Raw genomic sequence first — 19,383 nt, 5'->3', positions numbered from 1 at the left:
TATTTCTTGTTATTGAGCACTAAATATGTGGCTAATGTAACTGAGGAAATGACTTTCAAATTTTAATTTTCATTCATTTAAATACAGCCACATGTGCAAGCAGCTACCAAACTGGATGTGCAAGACTAGATGCTAACATATAGGATATAAAGTCTTACACTGTTTGAGAGGGACAACTTGTCAATGACTGGAAACAATATGCACATGTTAATGAAGCCAAGTTATCATGCCCTCAGCCCTCTGTGAAAGGCACATGGAAGTGCCCACACCTGGTTCATACTTTCTCGAATTAGTAGAAATCTTAGGGGATCTATATTATTTCAAAGGGGAAAGTTAGTAGGCTAATGGTCCTTTTTTTTTTTTTAAGATTTTATTTATTTATTCATGAGAAATACAGAGAGAAAGGCAGAGACATAGGCAGAGGGAGAAGCAGGCTCCCCACAGGGAGACCGATCCCAGGACCCCGGGATCACGACTTGAGCTGAAGGCAGACACTCAACCACTGAACCACCCAGATGCCCCGCTAATGGTCCTTTTTATAGGATTTGTTTAGGTCTTTCCTTAAAGAGCTAGGCTTGCCAATGAGCCAAACCCAAATGGTCACGTGCACCCTGTATAAGTGAGGCAATGCCAAGAGGTGAGGAAATAGGAAGGCTTCCATTTAGATCATAGCAATCAATATCTGAACTATGGTGGTCGGGGGGAAGGGCTGCACTTTTGAGTTATGTGAAGGCAGGTTGGGTGGGAGTGAAAGCTTAGGGTATGGTGATATGCAGACCTGGGCTTCAGTCCCTACTCTAGCATTACAGGCCATTAGACTGTGACTGTAACCAGACTGTAACTGTACTCTAAGACAGTGATTCCCAGAACCATGATCTGAACAAAATTATCCAGCCAAGTGTTGACACATGTGCCACTATGTGGCAGTTTTATGATCAAATATGTTTTACAAATAGCGGGTAAAACAAATTTAAATAGGTTTCTTTACTGAAGGACTTCTCAAAGCCTTTTAATATACTGTGACTCTTGGTAGGGGTGGAGACTGGTGGTAGGGAAGGACGTAAGATATAGAAAAGCAGCATTTCCCAAACGTTTCTGGCCACAAATCTACTCCATCCTCCCTGCCATCCCCAGCTTTCTAATGGAGCACTTTGAAGGACATTAGACCTCAGCATTCTTTAGAACACAGTAACTGGGAAAGCCAGCTGTAAGAACCTCATTTTTTCATCTATGTAACAGGGGTAACAACCTCTCTCAGGTTTGCTGAGAGCTCTCAATGTGGTAACACACATAGAAGACTAGCAGAAACTGACTCATAGTAGGACCATGATAAGTATCAGCTTTTGTTCCTTATCCAAAGATTTAGCAACTCTTCAACCCCTTTCTGAAGTAACAACTTAGGTGTACATGGCTATCGCTACAATATTATTTTTGACCTTGGAAGCTGAAAATAACTGTGAACACACTCATTCCTGGGAAACAGGCAGGAACCCAGAGCCTAGGTTTCTTAGTGTCTGCTCTAAGTCTCCTTCATAGTCTTGGTATCTCCACTAGGTGGAACAATGAAGACAATTAAAGGATTTTTGGAATCTATGAATTCACTTCTTTCCCTCTCTGCCATAAGAGAAATATTGGTTGGATATGACAAAGAGTATCGGTATTAATGGTTAAGAACACAAGCTCTCAGGCCATAGTGCCTATGTTCAAATTCTGCCTCTTCCATTTTGTGGCTGTGACCTGAGGATGCTGTTTAAACCATTTACTTATGCCTCAATTTACTGTCAAGTGGGGATAAGAGCACCTATATCTTATAGAGTTGATAGAAGAATAAAATGAATTAACGTTTGTAAAAGCACTCAGACCAGCACTTGACATAGAGTTCATACTCATTAAATCTTAGGGCTATTAGATCTGCCTAGAGAAGCATTGGTTATAATTGGTTATAATCCATAAGACTGGCTAAACTGTCAAAGCTCTAACTTATTTGCTTTCTGTGGTTGTTGCTTAGAGTATATCTCCTCGATTAACTGCTATTAGATAACACAATGAAACACATTTACTCAGTTCCAGGTCCTACAGGGGCTATAAGGGTCATACTTAGTGAAGGCAGAGACTCTAAATTTGTACCTCTCATTCCCCTTTCTACTCTAAAATCCTATGATTTCAGGCTGCTCTAGACCCTTTGAAGTATAAGAAAAGACCCCCAAAAGGCTAAATTCCAGTTTTTAGCAAAGTAAAGCTCACACAGGTGGAGCTATGATCCCAGCATGAGACCCCCAGCGGCACTAGGGTGGGTGATTAAGAACGACCCCTTTCCCTGAAGTTAGAGCTTTAATCTGCATAGGGTGGCCTGATTCTAAGGGCAAACAAGCTTAAGACCATCTGCTTCGTTAAAAAGGCAGTGACAAGCAGGCCATGGACAGTAAAATCTGTTCCTTTTATAGAAAGCCAGCTGGCAAGAGGTAGTAAAGAACAAACTTGCCTTGGCAATCATCATTGTGGGCTAGACAAGTGGTTCTTTGTAATATGCCTGTATTTTGGCTCAGTGAACAATGCCTAGGTGTTATCCAAAATTGGGTCAATTCAAGGGAAACAAGCAACTCATTCTCTATTCTAAAGGCAAGTTATACTCACAACTCTATGGTCAACAAATCTTTGACAAAGCAGGAAAGAACATCCAATGGAAAAAAGACATCTTTTCAATAAATGGAGCTGGGAGAATTGGGTAGTCATATGCAGAAGAATAAACTAGATCACTTTCTTATACTACACTCAAAAATAAATTCAAAATAGATGAAAGACCTAAATGTGAGACAGCAAATCATCAAAATCCTAGAGGAGACAACAGACAAAAACCTCCCTGACACTGGCCGCAGCAACTTACTAGACATGGCACCAGAGGGAAGGGAAACAAAAGAAAAACTATTGGGACTTCCTGAAGATAAAAGGCTTCTGCACAGCAAAGGAACAATCAACACAATTAAAAGGCAACCTACAGAATGGGAGAAGATATTTGCAAATAACATATCTGATAATGAGTTAGTGTCCAAAGTCTATAAAGAACTTATCAACTCATCACCCAAAAACAAATAATCCAGTTAAGAAATGGGCAGAAAACATGAACAATCACTTTTCCAAAGACATCCAAATGGCTGACTTATGAAAAGATCCCCAAATATTACTCATCATCAGTGAGATATAACAAAACCACGATATCACCTCGCACCCATCAGAATGGCTAAAATCACCGACACGTGAAACAACAGGTGTTTCCAAGGATGTGGAGAGAGGGGAGACCTCTTGCACTGTTGGTAGGAATGCAAACTGATAGAGCCATTCTGGAGAACAGTTTGGAGGTTACTCAAAAAGTTAAAAAAACAGACCTATCTTATGATCCAGAAATTGCACTACCAGGTATTTACCCAAAGGATACAAAAATACAGATTTGAAGGGGTACATGTACCCTGGTGTTTACAACAGCATCATCAACAAAAGCCAAACTATCGAGAGAGCCCAAATACCAAATGTCCATTAGCTGATGAATGGATAAAGATGTGGTGGGTGTGTGTGTTTATTTATTTATTTAAAAAGATTTTATTTAATTTATTCATGAGAGACAGAGAGAGAGAGAGAGAGAGAGAGAGAGAGAGAGAGAGAGGCAGAGACACAGGCAGAGGGAGAAGCAGGCTCCATGCAGAGAGCCTGACGTGGGACTTGATCCCGGGACTCCAGGATCACACCCTGGGCCAAAGGCAGGGGCTAAACTGCTGAGCCACCCACCCAGGGATCCCATGTGTATGTATTTAAAAAAAAAAAAAAAAAGGAATATCAGCCATCAAAAAGAAAGAAAAGAAAAGAAAAAAAGGAAAAGAATGAAAAGAAAAAAGAAAAAAGAAAAGAAAAGAAATCTTGCCACTTGCCACAATGTGGATGGAGTTAGAATGTATTATGCTAAGTGAAATAAGTCAGGAAAAGACAAATTCCAAAGGATCTCACTCATGCGGAATTTAAGAAACAAAACAGATGAACAGTATGGGAAGGGTGGGGGGAAGGAGAGTGAAACCGTAAGAGACTCTTAATGGTAGAGAACAAACTGAAGGTTGCAGGAAGGGAAGTAGGTCGGAGTTGGGTTAAATAAGGAGGGCACTTGCTGTGATGAGCACTGGGTGTTGTATTTAAGTGATGAATCACTGAATTCTACTCCAGAAACCAATATCGCACTGTAGGTTAACTAAGTAAAATTTAAATTAAAACAAACAAACAAACAAACAAACAAACAAAACCAAAGGCAAGTTATAAGAGCAACTGCCTATATGTACTATAGGTACATCCCCTACTCTGGGCCTTCCTTGAATGTAATGAGGGTATAGCAAAGGGAACAGAGTCTCATTAATGAAGCAGAAAACTCAGCATACTCCTTACCTGTGTGAGGATGAATTTCTTAAGTCACAACAAAGTTCAGAGGAGCACAAGTCAAACCTGAAGTAGCCTCAGTAACTACTAAGGACAAATGGTAGCCTGTGCTCACCCTGGCATGGGCTGAATGGTTTCACTCCAACTCACTACCATCAGCCATTAGGCTCCCCTCTGTGATGTTATTTGTTCTCTGATACTCTACTTTGTTTCTCTTCTCGATCCCCAAACCCTCAACATCAATACCCTCCTCTTCACTCTGAACTGATGATCTTTTGTTCAATAAGGAAACAGAAGAATCAGAGAATTTCCTCACATTTCCACCACAAACTGCTTCTACCCTCAAATCAACAACTGACCTCACACATATCACCAACTCCCTCCACCTTCCTTCCTATTTCCACAGATTCCATGCCTTCTCAGCCTTCCTTCTCATGACCACCTACTAAACATGACTCCAGCAGTCAATAGTTCTTTTTTAGCAAATGAAAAAAACCCTTAACTCCATATTCCCCTTCAGCTACTGACCATTTCTCTGCTCTACTTTACAACAAAATTTCTTGCAAGACTTGCCCTTGCTCATGATCTCCACTTCCTCTTCTTCTTTGAAGCCATCGGGGATTTTCTCCCTACCAATCGCCATGGGAACCCTTTTGACACAGTGAGAAGGAGTCCACCTTCTACTTCTCCCTTGCCAGTCCAATGGCCACTTCTCTGTACTAGTCTTACTCAACAGTCAACCACTTCCTCTTTCCTGAAATACATGCTTCACTTAGTCTTCGGGACACCACTCTCTTGGTTCTCCTATTTCAGTGGTCACTCTTTCTAAATCTTTTTGGCTAATTCTCTCTTTTTACATGATCTCTAAATTGTAGAGTTTCCTATGGCTTGGTCCTCAGTCCTCCCTCTTCTCCAACTACACTTGCTCTCCCCAAGGTGATCTTATGCAGTTTTGTTCTAAAAACTACCGATATATTGACAATCCTTAATTTTAGATCTCTATCCTCAAACTCATCCAGACTACAGATTTGTAAATGCAACTACCTACCCTGTATCTTAACCTGGATGCAATTTAACATGTCCCAAATTGCACTGTTGAATGCCTCCTGTACCTTCTCCACAAGCTTTCCCATCTCAATAATGCCAACTTCCCTGTCCTAGTTTCTCCAGTGAAAATCTTAACACGGTCCTTCACAACCCTTTCCTTTCACCAATACCCTAGTTCTACTCTTGTCTCCACACAATTTTGCTCAAATAGCAGACAACTTGATCATTTCCCAATGAAGGTTTGCCTGTCTCTCTTTGGCTTCCCATCTTAGAATAAAACCCAGAGTGCTGACTGTGGCCAACCAGCTCTATGTGATTTGACCTTCAGTACATCTCAACCTTATCTTCTACTACCCCCCCCCCCCCCCCCCCCCCCCCCCCCGTTCACTCCATTCCAGACAACTGGCTTCTGCTGTTTCTGGAATGAGGCAAGTACACTCCCGTCTTAGGGCTTTTTTTTTTTTTTTTAAGATTTTATTTATTTATTCGAGAAACAAAGAGAGAGAGGCAGAGACACAGGCAGAGGGAGAAGCAGGCTCCATGCAGGGAGCCTGACATGGGACTCGATCCCGGGTCTCCAGGATCACACCCTGGGCTGAAGGTGGCACTAAACTGCTGAGCCACCCAGGCTGCCTGGGCTTTTATATTTCTTTTTCCCTGTGCCCAGACCACTCTTTCCCCTGGAATTCATATGGCTTGCTCATTCACTTTCTTTAAATCTCTGCTCAAAAACCAAAACTCCTACCAGGGGCCTTTTTCAACTACCCAAACATAAACAGCACCAATACATAAGCCCACCAGCCATTCTTATTCCCCCTTGCCCTTAGTACCACCTAACATGCCGTGTACTTTAAAATCCTGGTTTCCTCCGCAGATTTGCAAGAACAGAGACTTTATTCACTATATTCCTATATTCACCTTATTCACTTATTCACTTTATTCACTATATTCCTTGTATGTAAAATAGTATCTATTATTTTAAAATAGTATCTACTATTTCTACTATAAATAGTAGATACTCAAATGTTTATTGAATGAATGGAAGGACTGAAGAAGTGACAGCCTCCTATGGAGTGGAGGATTAACTTTTTCTGAGTTCAGGACGATTCAATCCTGGGATGGGGCCTGGTTGTGGCCCTGTCCACACATTCCATTTGCTGCTATGACATATTATAAGTGGTCTTTCAACGTTCCTTGTCAGTTCTTTAATATTTATTTTTACTTCTTTCGTTAGGTTAATTAACACCAGGATATTATCTTTAGGAATATATGCTTTTAACTAAGTGGATCAGTCTGTTAAAACAAGAAGCCTGAAGACACTAAACTATTGAAACAGGAGTTCAACTCTGAAAGGTTGGGGGGGGGGAGCATTACTATTTTAATAAAATATAACACAATGAAAAATTAACAAGATTTCAAGTGAGGACATAGTTTAACTGACAACTTTCTCACACTTGAGGTTATATAATTTTAATATGAAGGGATTCTCTTGGATGTTTAACGTCTATTGTTTTTGATGAATGAGAACATAAACAACCGCACAGAATCTATATATTTTACCTCTCCCAAAGAGAAATAGTGACGTGGAATCTGGGAATCAGGATAAATATTCTCTAGGTACCAAGAGAAAGGTTTGCATTGTAGTTTGTGTCTTAGACCAAGTCTTGATGATATATCTCCATAATCTACCTTTGTAACACCTGTTGAAAGAAATAAGTTGACTCTCAATTATTTATGTTCTATTAGGTAACACATTTCTATTTAAATATTGCATTTAACAAGCCAGGCAAATGGGAAAAGTGGTACCATTTTGGTGATGTATAACTACACAAGTGATATCATGAATCCATTGCTCAAAATCTAAAACAAGGAAATATATTTATGTTTTATTTTTTCAAAGAAAAATTAAATTTATGTGAGAATGAAATACAGTGCTAGCATTATTACACATAAATATAAGTTTTTACAGGATCAGAAAACTCATGTACGTGAAGGCGAAAACAAGAATCAAGATTCTTCTGCCCAAATTTTAAGCAGAGCAACTATTTCTGGTCAGGTTTCTCTCATACAACTCACTGACATGTGTGAACTGTGACTTGTTGGTTTTGTGGTAATTAAAAAATGAGGCTGGAATGCTAACAATGTCAGGAAGACTTACAGCTAATGGAACAACTGTTCCCACAAAACTGTGAATGGCAGAGAGGTTCCTGGACAAAGGTCCCTTGAGGCATGCTCCAGTGCTCTGCACTGGCCCTGAGAGACTTGAATTTTCATATAAACATTACACATTACATTTAGGTTAAAAATAAATACAGAACACTGGTAACACCTGGGCTGAGGGTAATGTCTGCAATACTGGCCTGGAAATCTTATTGTTAATAATATACTGGGCATTGTGCTAAGCACTCTGTACACTGTGTGTGATTTCATTTATTCTTTAAGACAACCCTGTGAGGTTGGTTCTTTGCCTCTTCTCAAAGTTTTTTTTAACCTCCTTCTTACCTTTCAGATGCATTTAGACCAAGGATAAGAAAGTTCTAGTCTTATATTTTTAATGCAAAATAATGCTAACCTGGAGAAATTATATAGAAGAAATTCTTGAACTCATCCATCCACACTTCTGCAAGTCGCCTGTTATTTTTATTGATAATTTGTCCTGTGCCTCCTGGGAATGTGTAAGGTGTGGCTTTCCGAAACACATGTCCAACATGTGAGCAAGTGACAATCTCCAAAGTTCCTCCACATTGCCAAATCTGAAAACAATAGCAAAGAAGACCATAATAAGATCCTGATAGCTTTAAAAAAATTGCTCACATCTATGGATGCACACAGTTAAAATTTCATTGAATCATGACCATACAAACAATTGAGCGCCTGCTATATGGTCATAAAGCCAGTGCTTCCTTAGAACTGTACTTTTCTGAATTTTTAGTTCTGATCAAACCTAAAGTTGAAGGTTAAATTCAGAAAAGAAAGGTTAAAGGCTAAATGCAGAAAAAACAGAGGTCTGAACAATATTTTTCTAACTGCAGGCCAACACTTAAAAAAGATTGTTAAGTTCAAATTTGAGCTGTTTATATTTTAAAACAAGTTTAAATTTTGTGTGTAGTACATGCATGGTTTATAGTCAAAAAACTTTTGACCATGGAGTATTTGGCCAGAGTCCTATCTGTTCCTCCTTTTCCAAACCTGTCAGAGCCTGTACATTAAGCAGACCCTAGAAATCTAAACTGGATCTCTCATGAGTTATTCCCTGGGACAGTGACAGCATACTGTGCTGTCATCTTCATAAGAATAAAAACCAAAAAAAGGAAAAGAAAGATCATCATGCTTGGGTTTACATTCTTAGTTTAATGAAATTATCCTTCTGCTCCTTTCAAAATGCATTTTTCTGTAAGCTAAAAATCTGTAATTCACAATTAAAACAGATTTTGAGAAGTTTTGATTTTGTTAAATATTCAGCGTCTCTACTTTAAAGTTCTCCCGGATTCACAAAGTGATACAGCTGGATAGGATTTTGATCCCCAAGATCATGAACTGAGCCAAAGGCAGATGCTTAACAGATTGGACAACCCAGGTGCTCCACTAAGAAAATTTCTAATTCAGTTGATTTAGTTCATCAATAAATATTTTTCCCTGCACACACACCTTAGACTTCTTTTACCACAAAGATGATCTAGAGTCCAAATCTCTCCTTTTATAAGACAGCAAACTGATCCACTAGGAATGAAGTGAGGTAGCTGGGTTATATTACAATGCAGTTCAATGTGGTTTCCACTATGAGCTATGTGTGTCAAGTTGGTAATTTTCAGAAATACAGAGTGTCACTTAACATGTTGATTTTAGTGAATGTGAAATGCTTGAGAGTTTTATATAAGGTTGATTGGGTTAAATTAACTTGCAGCAATTTCAGAATTCTTTTGCCTTTTTCTATTGAAAAATGTAAAGCCAGTAAAGTGACCAGGTTTTATATAAGAGAACACTTTTCACAACAGAAGGACAAAGCATATTACAGAAAGTGAAATTATGTTTTTGGCAGTCAAGTACCATAGTAGCATATAGAAACTACATATTGTTTTTTATTTTTAGAGCTTGAATTACTTCCTTGAAAATAACAGAAATTCAAAACAACTAGGGAATCTTGTGTAAGTTTTATAATTTAACTATTAAGATCACTGAATTATTTGCTTAAGATACAGTATATAAGGAACCCTTAATACAAACATGAATTTTTTTATGAACTGAGGTTCTGAAGTCTGACAAAATTCATATGAAATTCAATTTTTATTTTGAGATACATAATATGAATCATTAAAGCATATCTATATTTGAGGTTAAAAGATCATTTTTTTCAAAGGGAACTTACCCTAAAGGAAATCTCTAGGTTCTCTCCTCCCCAAATATCCATTCCAGCATCATATGTTCCAATTTCCTGAAAGTAATCTCTGTCTATTGAAAAAAGGCCTCCTGCCATTGTAGGTGTTCTGAAATTCAATCATAATACTATACTGTTAATTTTAATAACTTAAAATTTATAATCAGTTTTTATTTTTATTATTTTATTATTTTCTAAAGATTTGATTTATTCATGAGAGACACACAGAGAGAGAGAGGCAGAGGCAGAAGGCGGCTCCCTGTGGGGAGTCCGATGCAGGACTCAATCCCAGGACCTCGGGATCATGCCCTGAGCTGAAGGCAGAAACTTAACCACTGAGCTACCCAGGTGTCCTCAGTTTTTGTTTTTAAAAGTATTTTCATTAACCTTTTATAAATAGAGAGTAAATGCTTATTTTTACACTCTTCAGAAACTTTCACAGAAACCTAAGGATTTTCTGTGTTTTTCTGCTGTGCTATTTGGTCTTCAGACATGACCTACCCCTGTCATGCTGACTGCTAGGCCTACCCACTGTCACACTTTGTGCCCTGACAGCCTTCTCTGTCGTGTCCCAAGACCTCTCCTGTTTTTAGTACCTTTCTTGGTCCTCAGGTCCTGATTAAACTTCCATGTGAAACTCTGTAAACTGAAGCTAGATGTCATAATTCTCTCCATCTGACTGGGTACCTTCCCATAGTTCCTCACAACTACACTGACTATATTAACTAATTGACTATATAGCCAACTAGATTCATGTTAGCAACTCTAACACAGTAGGTTCTAAAATGCAGCCAATATTGCAAAGAGATAGATCAAATAGGATGAAACAATGAGGACCTTTTCCTATACCTACTAGAAACCTTTCAGGAAAGGAGATGAAGTAAAGAATACAATTAGTATACTCCTAAGGGGACTGTCTGCCTGACCAAGAATGGTACTTCCCCTGCAGAAGAGGGGCCCAATTCATCAGAACATGGCCCAGGGATGTACAGTGGGTGCAAATAGGTGGAATTAAGTAGAGAAATGATAATGAAGAAGGACTGAATAAATGGATACCAGGTAACAATTTGATTTCCATGAAGGATGAGTATGGAGAAAAATGGACTCTAACTAAAAGAAAATAATTAAATTCTAGGGACAGAGGAGACTATGGTGATCACATTTTTAGGATGAATTGTCACCTCTGATTCCATGCCCTAAAACATACAGATTGCATGCTGTTGGAAGGGTGGTAGCATTTGTCTACTATGTTAGAAATCAGAAGAAACAGGCCAACACTCAGAGTTACCACTTAGTACTGGGGTTTCTTGACCTGTGTTTTGAGATCTTTACATTTCCTAGAATTACATAATCAACCTTCCATTTGCACATGTACATTTTCCCCCTACTAGAGAAGACGTGTAGCCCTGAAATGTTTAGGAAGCCCTGATTTAGATGGTTATTTGAACTGTCACAAAAGAGTGCGGAAAGTACCTCTGCTATAGGAAAGGATTCAGCATAGAATTAATGAAATTCTCCTCAGCTTTGTCAGAATGGCACTTGAGTTCAAGGAAGAGCAAGCCTGAGAAGCCTGGGATGGGAGAAAGCTAAGGCCTGGCTCTGAAGGGCTCTCCATCACTACAGAGGCAGCAGGCAAATGCTGCCCGAACAAATCTGAGGACTGTTCAGATACTCATACTCTCAGTTTCAAGGTTCTAAACAGCATAAAGATTCTTATCCCTTTTGGAAAAAAATCTATAGATGACAAAGTATAAAACAGAGGAAAAGTCAGAATGTGTTCACAGAAATCTTTTTTTATACTTCTGTCAATTCTGGTTATTTTTATATCTGAAACAAGCTTTTCTAACCTCATCAGTCAGTAACTACGATCCAGATGGTACAAGTCTGAATTTCCAAGCTTGTATTTTGGTGCTATGACCCACTTTTAGGTAATATTTTCACATTACACTTACACTTACAATTAATTAAGTGACAGCTGGACTGAAAGTTAAATATTATTATCCTTAACAACTGAAAGCACAAATCTGACAGATTTGCAAAATGTTTTTCATGTAGGGACGAAAGAACATATACATGTCACCATCACTTCTCAGGTGCACTAGATTTATCTAAGTGAAAAATCCCTACTTTATTAATTGATCAGAGGAAAAAGCTATCTTTAAAATAATAATATGTATGGTATGTATACAAATGCCTCACGTCGCTCAAAATACACAAATAATCCTTTTGATATGATTCCCAAAGCTCCACTATTCCCTGTCAATAGCACTTTAGGGAAAACGTTTGACAAATTAATTACCTGACAGGAAGAGTCCGATCACCTTTCCTTCTGTCCATTTCTCTTTGGGGAACAGGATACCAGCGGAAATTGAGCTTCCAATTGAAGCCACCATAGGTCATATCAGAGCCTGCCATGTACTCAAAAGTATCATCGCTGATCACATCAATGATAGGACATACCACTGTTTTCCTAAAATTATAAAAGCAAATGAAAAAATCTTCACTTTCCTTTTTGAGGCACAGCATGATAACTATATTATAATTATATGCTAAGTGTTTTTAAAATAAAAATACATTCTATAATGTTAAAAGCGATGGTGGGAAAATTTCCTGCTATAACCTACTAAGTTAGCATAATTTTTTTTAAGATTTATTTATTTGACAGAGCAAACAGGCGCACATGCGAGGAAGGGGGCAAACGGAGAGAGCACCTTAAGGGGACTCTGAGCTGAGTGGAATCCTAGGCTCTATCTCACAACTCAAGCTGAACACAAGAGTCAGACTGCTTAACCGCCTGTGACACCCAAGCGCTCCTCAGCATAATTACTTATTATACTCACAACCCTTAAAACCCTTCCATCCCTTCTTGTTCATACTTTTAAGTCTTTGCCACATGTGAGAACGCTCCAGATATTTATAGTTTCCAAAAATAATACTTTTAATGACTACATATTTAATCATTTTAAGGTAATAATTTTCTTAATAAACTCGTAGATATTTGTGTTCCTCACAGTCTTTTGCTATTAAAATACTAAGTGAACATGTATTTTCCTTTTAAGATAGGAATGGGTTTAACCAAATTAATGGAAATAATTTTTTTCTCTAACACTAATCTTTATTGCTTTCCATATACATAAGTATAGTATATGTTTCTCCCTGCAGCTTCTTTATAATGCTATCAATTTTGGGTGTGATTTTCTTATATTTTTGCTAATACATAATGTTAAATAGCATCTCACAATTTAAAATTTTATATTTTCTAGTTATTAGAAAGGATATTTTCCCCACAGATTTATATTTCTTCATACAAATTGTCTTATCCCCCAGATATTTAAAATTTTTTCTATTGGAATTGTGATTTTTTTAATAAACCTACAAAAACTTCCACATGACTACAGCTCCTTCCTAGGAAAGGTATACTTACTTATAGTCCCAGGCAGCCACATTCTAGAGTATGTCATATCCTCACCATCTTCATCTTTCCTGCCTTAAGAAATCTTTCCCTACCCCAAAATCTAAAGATATTCTCCTATGTGGTCTTCAAAAAGAATTCTATTTTTGCTTTTCATATTTAAGTCTTTAATCCTACGGAACTGATTTTATTAGGATATACAGTAAGTGTCCAACTTCATTTATTGTCCTTATAGATAACCAATTATTCTACAGTAAGTGTCCAACTTCATTTATTGTCCTTATAGATAACCAATTATTCTAGCACTATTTATTTGATGGTCTTTTTTCCTCTCTGCTGTAACTATCAACACCTTCTCTGTCGCAAGTCAAGTTTCCATATCAACATGGGATGATTTCTAGACATTACTGTTTCACTAGTCTATTTGTGAATTCCTGCATCAACAGGTCACTATCACAATTCATCTAGCCTCAGAAAAAGTCCTGATGTCTGGTAGTGCCAGCCCTGTTGCACCTGACTCTTCTTCTTTAAGAGTTTCCTAGCTACCTTTTTAAAAATATGATTTCAACATAACAGAATCAAGTCAGTTCCTCCAAGAACATTCTGTTAAGATTACAGCTGGAAATGCACTGAATTTATAGATCAGTGTGGGGAGAATTGGTATTTTTACTTCTCTATCCGTGAATATTATCCTCTTCTCCACTTAGATTATCTTCTAATAAATTTCAAGTGTTCTATTCTATGTATTTAATTATTTATTTATTTATTTATTTATTTATTTATTTATTTATTTATTTATTTATTTATGGGAGTGAGAACATGAAAGCACATGAGCATGGAGTAAGGGGAACAGAGGAAGAGGGACAAGCAGACTCCTCACTGAGCATGGAGCCTGATGTGGGACTCAAACCCAGGACCCTGGGATCACACCCTGAGCCAAAGGCAGATGCTCAACCACTGAGCCACCAAGGCGCCTCTATGTATATTTTGTTATATAGCTTATGATTTCCATTGCTATTATAAATGGTATTTCTTTTTTTCTTTTTACATTATCTTTTCTAGCTATTCCTTGCTGGTGTGGAGAAGTCTTTTCTATAGAGATCTTATATTTGGCAATACTGCTAAATTATTATTATGTCTACTGTTTTGTATAAGTTTTTTTTTTCCATTAAGACATCATCTCCAATTGACAGCACTTGTGTATTTTATTTTCCTTTGTAATCCTTACACCCTTTATTTCTTCTATTACTGTAAAACTTAAGATTCCTAATAATACTAAGTAAGAGTAGTAATTTAGGGCATCATAAGGATGCTCTGTATCTTTTATAAACTATTTGGAGGGGGGGAATACCTGGGTGGCTCAGTCATTTAAGCATTCGATTCTCGATTTCAACTCAGGTCATGATCTCAGAGTCCTGAGACTAAGCCCTGTGTTGGGCTCTGCAGATGGAGCTTGCTTAAAATTCTCTCCCCCTCTCATGTGCTCTCACTTTCTCTCTTTAAAAAAAATTCAACTTTTCTCCATTAATATGTTTGTTAGCTAAGGCTTTTTTTTTTTTTAAGCCATCCTTTCAGATTAGAAAATTTACATTCTCTAATAGTTCACTAAGGACTCTTACTCCTAAGTGGATGTGCATTTTCATCATAAATGAACGTTTTTCTGTATCTACTGAAGCAATCAGTTTTTTTTTTTTAAGATTTTCTTTATTTAAAAAAAAAAAACAAAAAAAAAAGATTTTATTTATTTATTCATGAGAGAGAGAGAGAGAGAGAGAGAGAGAGAGGCAGGCAGAGACATAGGCAGAGGGAGAAGCAGGCTCCATGCAGGGAGCCTGACGTGGGACTCGATCTTGGGTCTCCAGGATCATGCGCTGGGCTGAAGGCGGCACCAAACCGCTGAGCTACCCAGGCTGCCTGTGATCAGAGATTTTTAATGATACAGTTTTAATCACAGTTTCAGAAATGCTAATAAGGATGTATTATGTGAATTGCTTTGTACTATTAAACTAAACCAATTATTCATGTATTCTTTTACATACTTTCACATAAAAATAAAAATATATTGGGGAACCTGGGTGGCTTAATTGTTAAGTATCTGCCTTGGGCTCAGGTCATGATCCAGGGTCCCAGGATTGAGCCCCATGCTGGGCTCTCTGCTCAGCCAGGGAGTCTGCTTCTCCCTCTCTCTCTCTCTCTGTTCCTCCCTCTTTCATGCTTGTTTGCTCTCTTACTCTCTCAATAAAATAAAATAAAATAAAATCTTTAAATATATATATACACACACGTATATATATATGTGTGTGTGTATATATATATAAAATATAATTATTTTTTCCTCCCAGTGGAAAACTCAAGTTTTCTGATACAAGATTTTTGTGTTAGTGTTCTTGAGTAGGTTTGGGTAATTTTCCATGTACTTCTTTTCTAACTTTGATATCAAAGTTATATTAGTCTCATAAAGAGCTGAGTTGGTTCCGTACTTTTCTATATTTACAAATTATTAGAGGCGATCTGTTTCCCTATCACCACCCCCATAGCAAGGTTGAAACAGGCAAATTTTCTTTGGTGTGGTAGTATTTATTTCTCATTCTCACTCACAGAGATAAAAGAGCCTAGCTTTACACACAGGTGTTTGCTATTCATCTTCCAGCCTCAGGCAGGGCCTAGATCTGGTCTCCTATCTTCCTATCCATTTGTCTATCAAGGCAGAGAGGCTCTGTGTCCTCTAAGTTTGACAGAAACTCTCCAAGTTTTAGTGAGAGGTGGTTTTAGTGTCTGGACCACTCATTTGTCTCAGTTTGTTTTGACATTTGCAAAACTTCTGACTTCTGTGCAAGCTCAATGATGCGTTTAAAAATGTGTTTTGTAATATATCCAGCATTTAAGCTCTTTCAGTTGGAAATGTTACTCAGGACACCTAATCTACTACAAAGCTCAAACTGGAAATTGTCGTTGTCATTCTAGTCATCTCCCCTTTTATTTCTGTCATCTCCTCACACTGCTGCTTTCTCTCCATGGGTCCAGGCTCCTGCTTATGTGTGGTCTTCGTGCAAACCAGTATTTCCCAGATCAGTCATCTACTACTCACAGAAAACAATTTACAGGGATAAATGCTTCTTGCCTCTTCCTTATGCAGGCAGTGTTCTCCTTCCTAAAGCTGCTGGATCTTCTCATTGACCAAATGCTGGTTTTCCCTATTTATTCACCTTTAAAGGGGCGAGATGTAGTCCCAGTATCTTAACAAACAGAACAGATACAGTGGCTTTTGCTATGCTTCACTCGACTAGTATGGGTTTACCTTGCTGAAATCAAAACCTTAATGTTAAATTGGCACAAATAGCCTCTAGCTCAAAGTGCAATGACAAGAAGAAATTCAACTAATGTTAAGTTTAGCAGACAGAAGGTAGCTTCTCTCCTGATACACAACAATTATGCCAGGGACCAGCAGTAGGCAATTCTTTGAAAAAGGCCTGCATTGCTCCCATTGCTCTTCCTGTATCATACGAGATTATAGTGCTTTTCCACTATAATCAAGCACTTTAGGATACACAATGTGTATCTCTCTATCCCCTTCTTCTTGCTGTGCTATAGGGTGAGTGATATAGTCCCTGTAAGGTAGGAGAGGAAGGGAGGAGATGATTTGCCTGGCCTGGTCTTAGCCTTAGACAGCAGGGACAATAAAGGGTTTTACCCCACCTTTCCTGATTCACGGTCTTCTGTTCTGCTCCCATTTAGTAAATAGAGCCTAAGGTATACATGTGAACAACATGCTTCCTAATCCAGCCTCATCAATAAGACTACAAACATTTCTTCACGGTTGTCTTCACTTTTAATTTAGAGAGTTTTTCATAGATATTTTAAAGGAAACTTCAGAGGAAATTACGTGTGCATTTATTTATATATACAGAAATTTGCAGCTTACCATATGGTTTAGGACAAACACAACGAAAACAAATCTACAGACTTCTGAAAATTACCTGTCATGTTTGATCCTGGCCAAGAGAGGCTCCAGCCATCCCACTGTACATTCACAGTGAGCATCTAAGAAGGTGATCACTTGGCCTTTAGACACAGCAGCTCCTTTTAATCTAGCTCTGATCAATCCAGAACGTTGTTCCATTCGAATTACATGAACTGGTACTTTCAATTTTTTCACATAACTCTCTAGAGGTCTTTTCAAAAAGTCTGAAAAATTAACAGAACAAAAAATAAAAAGACTGACCTGGTGCTACCCAGATGTAAAGCAATTTTTTGCAATATTCATTCACCACATATTTACTGAGCACTCATGGTAAGGTGCCCTGATTCACAAACCCCTTTTACTACAGGGAGTCTTTTTATTCCTGAGAGCATCTCCTAAAGTTGCCTCTACCTTATTACATGAAGAATCAGGAGAGCCTTTGAGCTCAGGCTCAAACACAGACAGACATGTCACCAGTTTCCTAAGCAATTCTGGCAGCTCACTTCTTTTTCTAGTCATGCTTAAGGAGCATGAGAGAAAGCAGTTCAAGAGCATTAAATCCAGGACAGTCCAGGTGGCTCAGCGGTTTAGCGCCACCTTCAGTCCAGGGCCTGATCCTGGAGACCCAGGATCAAGTCCCATGTCGGGCTCCCTGCATGGAGCCTGCTTCTGCCTCTGCCTGTGTGTCTGCCTCTCTCTCTCTCTCTGTGTCTCTTATGAATAAATAAATAAATAAAATCTTTAAAAAAAGGGCATTAAATCCAGACCTCAATAGACAGAAGGAACAGAATATGCAAGAGCTGTTAGAATTCAGATAATTGTGGGAGTTCTTCAAAATCCAATCCAAAACCACCTGTCTTATTGACTACCAGTCTTTGACAATCCAGTTCTTCTATCAAGAGGCAAGGAGTCAGGTCAAGCTCAGAGGGGAAATGCTAGACTTTAAGTGTAAGACCAGAGTTCCTTAGCAGACAAGTAGGTCTAAGTAATAAAGGTCTTAAGAGGGAAAGACAATTGAAGAAAAAGGGGAAAAAAGAAAGGGAGAGAAAGTGGTTGCATGAAATGAAATCAGTAACTATTCTGGAGTGTTGAGATAGAGGCTATGCCCCTAAGCCAAGGAAGTCCTGCCTCCAAAGTACATACCTGACTTTAAAAAGTAGGAAAGGCTCAGCTTCCTCATGTTAGTTTATGGAATTTCTGCTACAGAAGCTATTGAGGGTGGTATGGTCCAATGTCTTTTCAACTCATCCCAGAAGGATAGGTATAAGGATATCTCTTTAGGGGAGAAAAAACGTGAAAAGACAACTGTTGGGACTCCTAGGATTAGATCTGTCCCATAGGACTCTAGTAAAGGGAACATCCCAGGAAGCACAATATATGTATTAAGGGTCTCCTTAAATACTAACCATGGGAATCCAAAGGGCTTCCTATGTAGCACAGATGAAAAGACAAACAGGAGTGACATGGTTCTTGCCTGTTTGAACTGGTGAGACTAGAATGATCAATAATGAAATAATCAGGATATGAAGATTTGAAAGAGAAAGGCCTATATATCCCCATCATACCAAAATACTGATCATTTCCAGTTCTGCTAATGTATTTCCTAATGTAGCTGGGCTAAAAAACAGTATCTGTAAAATATCTGGAGTACAGGGGCACCTGGGTGGCTCACTGTTTGAGCATCTGCCTTTGGCTCAGGTCATGATCCCGAGGTCCTGGGATCAAGTCCCACATCAGGCTCTCCACAGGGAGCCTGCTTCTCCCTCTGCCTAGGTCTCTGCCTCTTTGTGTCTCTAATGAATAAATAAAAAATGTATATCTGGAGTAGAACTCCTACTGGGTCACCACTGATTTTATGAACAAAATCTTAGGGTCAGAGAAATATAACTCCATTCTGAATAAAAAGGTGAGGAGAGACTCAATCTTGGTGAAGAGCAAAATTTTGTAGAAGAAGCTATCATTTTCTGTCTAGCACAATGCCAGACTCTTTACATATTTTATATCATTTACTTCTGACAACGGCAAATCCATGAGACTGTCGTTACACATATTTTAGATACAGAAATCCAAGGCTCATAATATAAAATGAACCATCAAAGTGACACAGCTTGCTAAGGGGTGGATCCAAGATTGAAACCCAGGTCTGCCTGACTTCAAAGCTCATCTTTTCACTCA

At 38.3% G+C, this 19,383-nt stretch overlaps 1 protein-coding gene and 1 long non-coding RNA gene across 4 annotated transcripts in view; one reads left to right on the top strand and one right to left on the bottom strand.

The window, feature by feature from the left end:
* The window catches only part of GALNT1 (polypeptide N-acetylgalactosaminyltransferase 1), a 123,236-nt gene that overhangs the window by 8,272 nt on the left and 95,581 nt on the right, over positions 1–19,383 (bottom strand). For all 3 annotated transcript variants that reach the window (XM_072829291.1, XM_072829290.1, XM_072829292.1), the window contains 5 exons: positions 17,225–17,432; positions 12,135–12,305; positions 9,827–9,944; positions 8,033–8,213; positions 7,021–7,160 (listed from right to left, as the gene is read on the bottom strand). In XM_072829291.1, the coding sequence (XP_072685392.1) occupies positions 7,021–7,160; positions 8,033–8,213; positions 9,827–9,944; positions 12,135–12,305; positions 17,225–17,432 (818 nt within the window). The remainder of the gene's footprint in view (positions 1–7,020; positions 7,161–8,032; positions 8,214–9,826; positions 9,945–12,134; positions 12,306–17,224; positions 17,433–19,383) is intronic.
* The window catches only part of LOC140635144 (uncharacterized), a 76,974-nt gene that overhangs the window by 46,572 nt on the left and 11,019 nt on the right, over positions 1–19,383 (top strand). The window lies entirely within an intron of this gene.

The sequence above is a fragment of the Canis lupus genome, chromosome 6 (genome assembly GCF_048164855.1).
Source record: "Canis lupus baileyi chromosome 6, mCanLup2.hap1, whole genome shotgun sequence".
Lineage (NCBI taxonomy): Eukaryota > Metazoa > Chordata > Mammalia > Carnivora > Canidae > Canis > Canis lupus.
Note: the sequence above shows the minus strand (reverse complement) of the source record. Positions and strands in the feature narration are given on the sequence as shown.